Source organism: Centroberyx affinis, unplaced genomic scaffold, assembly GCF_046629955.1.
Source record: "Centroberyx affinis isolate AG114_WGS23_722 - 3 ecotype Tasmania unplaced genomic scaffold, CSIRO-AGI_Caff_v1 ptg001229l_1, whole genome shotgun sequence".
Lineage (NCBI taxonomy): Eukaryota > Metazoa > Chordata > Actinopteri > Beryciformes > Berycidae > Centroberyx > Centroberyx affinis.
The window spans coordinates 98,708-110,000 of record NW_027279742.1 but is presented as its reverse complement, the minus strand read 5'-3'; the positions used below and the strand labels follow the sequence as shown (position 1 = coordinate 110,000).

The window sequence follows — 11,293 nt, the reverse complement described above, 5'->3', positions numbered from 1 at the left end:
TGTGTGCAGTTCTACAGGTGTTTCAGGGCGTTCCTGAGCTGCTCCGCCCCCGAGCGAGGCTCCACCTTAAAGACGTTGTCCCGGGCGACCAAAACCCTCCGCACCGTTCGCCACGGAAACGAACCCAACGTGTCCGTCCCCGCGGCCTCCACCGCCCCGCCCACGCCCAACTACGTCCGAGGCTCCTCCGAGGGAGCCAATCACGTGGCTCCGTCTAATCCGGACCCACCGCCGGCCCCTCCCGCCGTCCAAACCCCGACCGCTAACAGTCCCAGACCCAAAGTAACTCTGGTGGCTCACTACAGGGAATAGGGACACAGAAAAACTAAACAAAAAAAACAAAAAAACACAACAGGGGGTAGAGGAGAAAGTTTACAGAAAAGAAAGGGAGCAGTGGACCGGGGCACAGGCCTCCAATTAAGACACAAATCTCCTTAATAGTAAAAAAGAGCAAGCACAAATAGAGCTCAGAGGGAGTCTTATACAATTTAGATAAAGACATTTTGGGACTGTTTAATCCCAGACTAGGTTACGATGGGTCTGTGAAGGATAATTCACAAGGCATTAATGAACAAGGACACATTGTACTAAAAAAATGTAATGGCACACTAAACACAGCAGAAGGTAGACATGGAGACTAGGGCTAAACACAGTGTTTGGTATGAGGAAGATTTACAGGAATATATTAAGATTTGTCCCCTTGGAATGTACTTCCTGTCCGGGAAGTGGCGTCCTTCTCATCAGCGAGGTCAATTACAAGTGTAATCAGCGGTCTTTCAGCCGTCGAGACCCCCCACCCCCCAACCCCCTTTGCTAGGTGTCTCTCTAATCACTTTCAGTAATCACATTCATTATACACACACAGAGCACACAGTGAAAATCGCACGAAAACACACTCACCTGTTGCTCGGGCCTTGAGAGAGGCATCACAACAAAATAAAAACACAATTCAACAAGTTTCTGTAGATTTATGTAGTTTTGTCCTTGGTAAAGATTAAGACCTTGAAAGAGTCGGTAATGCATAAATACAGTGGGATAATTAATGTTTGTTTTGGCTAGTGTTAAGTTAGGGCTGCAGGGTCAGAACTCGGCCCACATAGAGTGAAAAATGGAGAGGCTGATGTCAAAATGAGATGGTCCACTGTTTGGAAAAACTGACGCCCGAAAGTAAAGCACATCGTGGGTTAAAGTGATTAGTCATGTTAAGAGCTCTGCTTACAAAAAAAATCTAATGTTTTTGAGGACAGAATCATCTGTGGTTTAGAAATAGAGAAATAAATTATCATGTAGCGAAGGTTTTCGAAAAAAACGGGTGTAGCATTTTGAGATGAAACCCTTTAATTGTAAATTTAGACCTGTTTTTTCTGTTTTTTTTTTTTTTTTTAGAAGATTTGATAATGAATGTGCAATGTGCACCATCTTAGCTACGATCCAAGAATTAGCATGTTTATTGGGTTGGTATTAGCATGTTAGCAATGCACATGGAAATAAGCACGATAGCACTTTACTGATCCAACAGAAACAGATGGAGAGGAACACGCAAAAAAAAAAAAAATTGCATTCGCTCCACCCCGATAATGCAATTACGAAAAAAGACCCACGAAAATAGGTCAAGCCTTTTGCTTGTATTGATGAAATATCGCTGTTATGTAACTAAATGTTCTGTCTTAATCTGAGAAATAATTCAGGGCCATTTCTGAGAAGCACAGTGTTCTTTGGCAGAGATTTGATGAGCTGTTTGGTGATGTTTTTTTGTAAGCGGGGCAATGAGATATTTTGTCAGCACAAGTACGCACTGTTACCAGGATAATTAATTTTTCGATGATAATGCGGCTGAGGAAGGGGGTTCGCGTTTTTTTCCGGCCCCATTTTCACGCTTCATACTTAAGGATTTGATACAGAGTATTACAGATTCGTTAGCAGTGTATGCAGCAATTTTATGCAATTTAGAACTGTCAAGGTTTTTACTATGCCATTAGAAGACATGCCTTTATTTTCACCTTGCTGTATATAGGCCCTCTTGATGGTGGGATTGTTATGGAAGCCATTAAAGGGACATTTCACCTGAAACATGTTTGAGGGACATGTAGAAAAGAGTCGATGTGTCTGAGGCTGCTGCTTCTCTTTGATGTTTGGTTGAAACATGGCTTTGTGTTGATTGTCTCCTAATGACTTATTGTATTTTCCACTGCTTGTGTAACATAAATGAAATCATGTCACAAATTGATTTGGGTGTCTCCTGGTGTTATTCTATTAACTTCACATCCTTATGTGTCCGTGTGTGTCCGTATAATGTGTCTGCACGTGTGTGTGTGTGTGTGTGTGTGTGTGTGTGTGTGTGTGTGTACGTGCATGTGTCTCTCCCTTCAGAAACTGGAGCACAGTGTCGCTTGTCGCTCTCTTTCTTTCGCTCTCTCTCTCTCCTCTTAGTCATATTCACATGTGTTGATTAATCCATGCATTATTAAGTGCAGCTTTAGAGGGAGGAGAGCAGATTAAAGATCTAAATTACAGCCCTCATTTCAGTGAGAAACAAACAGCACTGGAACATTAGAATGGAATATTACATCTGACAGCCATGAATGAATAATGAGCAGAGGGCTGCACGCGCACACACACGCACACGCACACGCACACACACACACGCACACGCACACACACACACACACACACACAATGATCTGTCTGTCACTACACCTCTGATCTTTCAGAATGAATATACCAAACTTTTGAGAACAGGGCTGCTTGTGTGTGTGTGTGTGTGTGTGTGTGTGTGTGTCTGTCTTGTCTGTCTAGGACCCAATTATAAACATTGGTACATTTCTGGAGTTAACCAGCCATGGCTTCATCACTTGCCAAGACAGAGATTACATAATGAAACAGATAAATTATGGACTGATTATCAATTCCAGACATCTGGAGCAAACTGCAATGTCCTTTATAAGATACGACTTGTGATTCTGTTGCAACGACAGTCAGGACGCAGTGTGTCTGTTTTGATGAACTTTTACTGAAAAGTTGGAGGCAAGACGTTTCACATACACTGCTTAGCTCCCATTGGTTACATACAGATTTTTTTTAATAGTATAGTACAGAGCGGTGGCGAAGACAGCATGGAGGGTGGAGGACCAGCTGTTTACCATTCTGTTTATATTGTAACAGCACAAAGATAATTCTACACTCAAAAGACACGCATGTTACGGATGTTAGGTATCAGACACTCCTGCCATTGCCCTTAACCGAGGCACTGCCTCAGAACTGGGGTTGGTCCCTGGGCACTGCACTGTGGCTGCCCACTGCTCCTAAGTAGTTAGGATGGGTCAAAGACAGAGGACAACTTAAGGTAACTTAACGTTATTGCTCTATGCTATTACAGGATGCTTTGCATCGATGAATCCTGTAATGTACTGTACATATCACTATACAGTTTTTAACCCAGGAATGTTAAATTGATAAAATTAAAGATTTTATAACGTAACCTACCTCTGTATGTTTGAATGGAATTCATTTATACATATATTATAATTTGATGGAAGGTTTCCATCACACTGAGAACCAACAGCTGCAAACATAAAAAAAAAAAAAAAAAAAGTGCAGTCCAGTCTGGATTTGGGGTTTGTTTGGTGTGGCTGCTCTTTGCTGTCTCCCTGACCCTGACTCCCTCAATCTCTTGTTGCTATGATACTGATAGAATGGACATTAACTTTAAAAGGTGATCGTACAAAATAGCATCCATAATATTTATTATACAATGGCCTGGCTGAATACTTTATTCTGATTGGCTGGAGGGGTGTTGGTCATTTCAGATAACCACATGGCTCTGACATAGCTCCTTATCACAAGGATGCCAGTTAGGAGATGGGCATCACTTTTATGGCATCAACAACATCTTTAGAAAAACCAGGAATACACTTATTTTAGCTTTATTAATGTGTACACATGGAGTCACCTGAACTCAGCTGGTCTGTCTCCTCTAATCTGTGACTCCTGCCTCCGTTTGGCTCTGTTAAACAGATCAGTGCATGTATTCAGAAGTTACAGGACTGATGGCTGTCTATAGGAGACTTTTTAAATGACTATATTCAGTTTAACTCAAAGATAATATATGATAGGCTGCACCACTGCAAATTATTTAGCTAAAGCTAATATTTAGTTACAGTTAATCAAACAACAATAGATAGCTACATATTCCTTCACTCTCCTTGCCCTGCTTGGTAGCAATAGTTACACTAGGCTAAAGTAATTTCAGTTACAACGATGGCTCATGTGAAAATGACATTTCCGTCTGTTTACTAGTTAAATTCACCTGAACATGTTGCTTTATCACTCACATGGGCTGAAAATAAGACAGAATGTCTAGATGATTCTTTCTTGACAGTTTCACAACACAACCGTCAGCTCCGCAGCTCAAATTGAACTGTCTGTACCTGTCATTTGATTGTATGTTTGTTTAACGTGGCCCAGCTTCCCGGTTGGGTGGAGTGAGGTTTTTAAGCACTATGATTGGCCCAAAGGTCCAAACACTGCCCAGCCGGCAAACTATGGTGTTAAAACGAACTGAACCCCCGCCCTCGGATTTGCTGAAAACTCCAGATGCGCTATACTCTCTAAAATGATTAAATATCAATAATAAATGGCTTACACATTTCTTGATTAGGCTAATATCTTAGTGCCACGAAGAGGGATGAAATGGGGGATGGCAGTTTTACATCCCCCCTGAAATCGACTACTGGGTCTACTGATAGTTCTCATTGAGCAGTTGGTGCTTGCCGTCTGAACAGGCGGGTCTGAGTCAATCTGAGACAATCATCTTGGCGATCTGGCTTTACAATGTCCCTTTGTGTCCGAAGGTTGGGAGTTCAGCTTGTCCTCTTCGTCAGATGTTTCTGTGTCTACGTCAACTGGAAGCAGTATGAAGAATGCAGAGTTTCTGGTAACCTCACATCCAGAAAGGATTTGCTGTCACCGTTGATTTCTTGATCCTCGCAATTTTGTCAGGCTTAGAGTCACAGGGAGTCATTATAGCTTTCCATTGACCTGTTGAGAGTAGAGGGCTTTGCTTTGTTCCTACAGGTCAGCATTCTCTTTCATGTGTCGTTTGGCATGCTGGTCAGTGTCTCAGAGTTTGGTTTTGGGTGCACAGCGCTGGAGTCTGTTGCGTTGTGCTATGAAATGTTCCATGGTAATTCCTGCATAAAACTGTAAAGACTCTGTTTCCAAGGTCTTCCTTCAGATGTTGTGGCTGTAACAGTCTTCTGTAGAGTCTTCATGAAGCGTTCTGTCTCTGCCAGCATGGTGTCAGCTTTCGGTGTTTAAATCTAAGGTAGTGGCTGAAATCTGTGAATTGATGTCCATGAAGTAGGGGTCCATTGTCTGTTCAGAAATCCATGAAATTGTCCATGAAATAGGGGTCCGATGTCTGTCAGCAGCTGGTATTCCACATGATGAAAAGATCTTGTCCAATTCGGGAATTACAGTAGCAGCTGTTGTGGACTTTACTATCTCAGTGTCAGGGAATCTAGAGTATTCATCAATAACAGCAAAAAGGTAGATGCCAGATAGGAAAGGACATGTGAAGTCCATGGAAACATCTTGCCACAGACCTGCGGGAGGCTCAGACATCTTGAGTGGTTCCATGTGGTTTTCTGGTGGATTCTTCTTGACATGAAAGACAGTGTTGTATAGTCTTTTCTACCATGTTGGCTATGCCTGGAAACCATGTTCTCCATCACCATCAGCAACTGTTTAGTCTTGACAATACCAAGATGTCCTGTGTGGGCTATCGGCTAATGGCTTTGTGGTGGAGAGCGGTTGGTAATACAAGCCTTGTTTCTCTGAAAATGACATCCCTTTCTGCACTGACAGTAAGTTCATGCCACAGGAAAGAAGTGCTTGCAAAGTGTGGAAAAAAAATCGGAATTTATGGCTTTGTCCACTAAAAAGTGGACTTACTGTAATATGCCTCAGTCTTCTGTGGTAAGCATTCAAAGTTTGTTCTCATTTTGCCTGGTTTGTCTAAAAACATACTTACCTAGGGACAGAAGTCGTCTTTTAGCCTGTCAACGCCTGTATCGTAGTCATCAAAAATGTCCTACACACACAAAGTGGTCTTTTCTGTGTATCATCCCTAACGTCCAATGCCACCAGGAAGGTCTGGAATTAGTTAATCTATTTCCTCCACCTCGAGCCAACTGAGCTGGGTTTTGTGTGCACAACAAATGATGGGAAAGGCAGTAGGCTTGCCATGGTGTGTTGGTGCTGTTTGCTGTGTGGATTGGGCTTGGTAACTAGTCATTACAGATGCAGATGTGCAAATGTTCTCTGTGTTAGATTACTCACGTGCATAGTTCCATTAGCCACATCGTCACCAGTTGAAATGTCCTTTGCATGGTACTATCAATTGTTATTCTGTTGTAATGGAATAATAGGATGTAGTGAATCCATTTTGATGATTTTTTACTGAGAGTGGCAGGCATTACATGTTTTATATCGGAGTGGCATACACTACTTGGTTGCGTACCGAATTACATTTATAGTCACGCATGTACAGAGCGTAATCATGAAAGTGAACCAATCAATGTTCTCACAATACACTAACCAAATTGTTTGAATCTCTACTTTGTTGTCACTCACTGCCACACACACATCAAAAGACTGGGCTGTGTGTTCATAGATTTTTCTAGTACACTCAAAAGCACTCTCATATATATGTATTTTGTTGATTGTTTATGAGTTTGTGTATTTTGTAAGCATTGCATAGCTATTGAGGCTACTGTCAGTGGAGAAATTGGTCTCTCTCCTCTTCTACGATGGATTTCTCCCTGTATGATTGTTGAACGTCTCTTGGTGCAAAATGGTGAGCCTAGAAAGAAGCCCTTGCTCTTTGATTCTGAGGGACTGACACCAAAACCTGACCTGTTTACCATTGATGTTTTCGATAGCTGAGATTTTTTTTTCTATCAAACTCCATTGTAGCTGCGCTGGAAATATCTTGTGACGTCACATTATCTATGTTTGGCCAGTTATTGAATAAGAAAAATACACCACCGAACAACAAAATGGTCCCAGAAACACAGTAGTAATACAATGTTTTAGGGTGTATTTTTCATTTAATGTTTCTTTACAGTCACAATCACGATAGAGGAGCACTGACAATATCCAACATACAGCAGAGATATGATGGTGATGTTGCCCCTCAACGATTTCAAATAAAATGGATTGGTCAGTCATTCAGCAGCACTCCCAGGACTATTAATGTCACCATGGCGATTACAACAAATGTAGATAAATACTGGCCAGCGCACACACTGAAGATGAGTCAGACAAGATAAATGAGCTAATTATCAATGTCCTCTCATCGCCAGCAAACACTTAGCAAAAGAGTAACAATAGGAAAACACTTCCATTAGTAGCAATTGATTGTTTCACATGTCCTTAGCGTGTCCCTCCTCTGGCTCAACTGTAATTGGATTGAGCAGCGCCAGCTCTCTCATCACATTGCTATCTCATCTGTTACCGGAGTGAATTCAATCATACCAGGAGTCCTACTGGGAAAGTGAGCGAGTGTGTATCTCCATAGAATCACTACATGGATCCTAATTTCGCTGCTTGATAAAGAGCGGTGGTTTGAAATTGGTTTTACAATTGTTGCACGTTCAGGATGAATGTCCAGTCCAGCTCCAGACAGTGAACAGTATGTAGGGAAGAGGATGCTAAGGTGGCCTGGTGGTTAGAGAAACAATTAAAAAACTGAAAGGCAACAGGTGTGATTCTTGCAACAGGTAAACCCCTACTGCTCACTCACTGACATTACTAACATTTGGGTAAACGTGACATTAAAAAGTGACTTTATCCAAATAATATATGATACTTATCAATGGAGAATGACACCCAGTTTAAGAATTCACATTTGTTATTTCGTGCCTCCTCTTTCCTAAAGCTAGAAATCACAGAGAGAATCCTTGAATTTGTGTCTGGGGTGTAAAATCAGGGGCAGCTCCATAGACAATGAATGGGGTGCTGACTCTGTGGAACCATAAGATGCTAAGTTGAGTTATCACACTAAAAGTTTCCATTCTAGCATTGCTAACACGTATGAGCCAGAAGTTAATCCTCATTTGGGTGAAAGAACTCACACAAAAATCAGTCATTCATTCAATCCCATTCATTGTCTATGGAGCAGTGCCAGATTTTACATCCCAGTGAAAACTTCAAGGGTTAGCTCCCCAGTTTCTAGCTTTAGGAAAGAGTGGTGCATGTTCACAAGTATTGACTGAACTATCCTGGGGCACAGGAATAATATATGTAAATTCTTAAAATAAGTGGCATTCCCATGTAAATGCCTTGCTCTGGAGCCTCTCAGCAGGCGCCTTTAACGGTGGGGAGAGTACAACAGCAATGCTTTCAAATCTAGCGGTGCATTTCATTAGTCATTTCAACCGGCATTCGTTGACTTCTACTCAGGGGGAATCCCTCTCACCATCCGAAGTGCCGTTCCATTACTCTTATAACTGAAGTGAATTTCCTGAGTTCGACCCTTCAAGGGCCGAGGGAGCGAGTCAATAACGATGTAGACTTCACAAGCGCATATTTCCCAGGATGCATTGTTATCGTCCGTCAATTCCGGTGCACGAACAGCTGATAAATATAAATGCAAGTAAACAAACAATATTTAGAGGATTTAGACATATTTATGAAATTAACTAATCTGCAATATTCCATTACTCATTGTTTTGTGTAATTTTTATTATTTATTCTTATTATTAATTATTAGGCCTGCTTAAACGCACAGTATGTAATTTCTGCCGCTAGGGTTCTCTCAATCAAAACAATAACAAAAGACATAGTTTGATGACGTCGTGAAGTAGCATGGGATCATGGGAGGTTTTTTTTATGGGGACAGCTTCGGCGACAGAACGCACAGCAAACGGGAATGAATAATCGTGATCCGTCACGAGTGAGCAATAAAAACAATAGAACGACTTCCTTCCTCACTCTCTGATGTATCATCTGGTGTTTCCTGTGTTTCCCCGGAAGTTAGGAGGTAAAGGGGATATGACGCCATTGACAGGCGACCAAATGAAACGCACCGTTACCTTGAATAAAAGAGAATAACAGAGAATAACAGATCCTGAAAATTTGCTGAAATGGAGTGATAAATAGGGCTATTTACGGTATTTTCTGAACAAATTATGAAAGGAATACACACATTAAAGTGTGTGTGTGTGTGTGTGAGAGAGAGAGAGAGAGAGAAAGAAAGAGAGAAAGAGATAGAATGAGAAAAAAGATAGAAAGAGAGAATGAGACGCTAGTCGCCTACTATCACTCAACATAGTGTATGCTAAAGCATGGCAAACTGGTGCAAACAATCTAATGGGACACATGGGTGATTTTGGTGTCTTTTCTCATCACTTAACGGGTAAACTGACTAATGGGCCAATCTCACATAGACTTGATGTACTCCTTTGATGCCCTTCTGTGGGGACAACCTGCCACTTGTGCTCCCAGCATGCAACAGGAGGACGAGCAGTATGAGAGTCTCTTCATTCTGTTCCCTTCGCTCATGTAACCTCCCTCAGAAGTGTTAAGCCGCACTGTTTATTTCTCACCTCTCATTTGTGTGTGATTTGTGTGTGATCATTAGCACATAGCGCACATAGCGCACATTGCAAGTCTCACACCTTTCCCCACTTTCTCTCTCTCTTTCTCTCTTGCACTCATACAATATCCTTCATTTCTCTTTTTCCTGCTTTTTTTGCTCCTGCCTCTTCTTTGCTTCCCCTCTCTTTCTCCTGTCCATCCCTCTCTCTCTCATTATGTCTTACTCTTTGTCATATTCTATCTCTCTATGTCTCTCTCAGTTTAATTTTAAATCAATAGACCTTAATTGGTATGAATGTAACATGAACAGTATCGTGTCTAAACATGAGTAGGAATTCATCATGGAAAGAAGATAGTAGCCACGTGTTTGTTTGTATGTACAGTATATGTGTGTGTGTTGCGGTGTGTGTGTGTTGAAGTGTTTTGTTAATGAAGGTTTTCTGCTGCTGTGTATTCAGCTCCCTACTGCAGAGTGACTCCCTCTCTCCTGACCTCCTCCCTCTCTTTCTGGTATTGGCCATGGGCTGCCAGTCTGTCAGCACAGCTGTGAGCTGACATGTTTTTGGTGAAAACAAGATTAAACGCACGCACACGCACACACACACACACACACACACACACTGTACTACATACACACATTCATGCACATTCATTCACTGTTGGAGGGCATGATGACTTAAGAGAAACTATTCACACAGTAAGTAACACTCAATTAGTCACGCACACACACATGCACAAACAAATCTATGCCTGGACACACACACACACACACACACACACACACACACACAAAGGTTTCCTCTCTTGGCAACATGAGCGTAGAGCCATGTGACACTCGTTTATTGCCAAGCCATTCTGCTCCATCCATCATCTCTCACCTCCGTCCTTCTCTCTATCCCGAGGATGATGAAGAAGAATGCCGCTGCTCGTCTTCACCCCACATAAACATCCTCACCAACATCCTTGACCTCTCTGGGTCCTGTTTGGATGCTCTCACTCTCTCCCTCTCTCTCTCTGTTTCGTCTTGTTTGTTAGCCTTGAATGGGAGTCGTAACATACAGCACGTGGCTTGGATACACACATCACTGGTGTACAAAAGTCAAGGTGCTCAGAAGGCAAAAGATAATCAAAATAGGGAAGGAAGCCACCAGTAATGTAAAAACACATCAATATTTATTGGGTAGCTGGAACCCTCTGTGTGTGTCTGTGTCTGTGTGGCCTCTCACAGCTATCTCATTATTGCTTTGTGCTTTTGTATAATTGCGACTCCACATATGTTTCACGGTGCCCAATAAGTTTTGATATTTTTGCATCATTGGTGGCCGCTGAGAGAAGGAAATGATGGCACCGCTGTATCAAATTACCATTTTATGTAAAAATAAAACAAGTGAGAACTAGCTTAGCGCTAGTTACATTCTCGCCATCTTGACAAATGAGAATATAACAATGAAAACTAAAAACAAATCACAAACAATGACTCACTTCCAACTAATGTTACTGCTAACATACACTTAGCAAGACCCACTACAGTAATGTTACACCCTCAGCAAAGGCTTAAACACATTAAGAAGTCCAGCAAATACAATGCAAAACCTAAATCAAACAATCTAAAGTTGCAAAATGACACAACCTTACCGTTACCTCATCAGGAAACCAGGGAAGTTGACATGAATCTTCTACTAGCTAGCGAAAC

The 11,293-nt window shown here is 41.8% G+C and overlaps 1 protein-coding gene across 1 annotated transcript in view; it reads left to right on the top strand.

Annotated features, from left to right (window-relative positions):
* Nucleotides 1-312, top strand: part of tmtopsb (teleost multiple tissue opsin b) — a 24,583-nt gene extending 24,271 nt beyond the window's left edge. Inside the window, exon 4 of the mRNA XM_071524751.1 lies at nucleotides 10-312. Within this exon, the coding sequence (XP_071380852.1) occupies nucleotides 10-312 (303 nt within the window). The remainder of the gene's footprint in view (nucleotides 1-9) is intronic.
* Nucleotides 313-11,293: the final 10,981 nt, after the last annotated feature.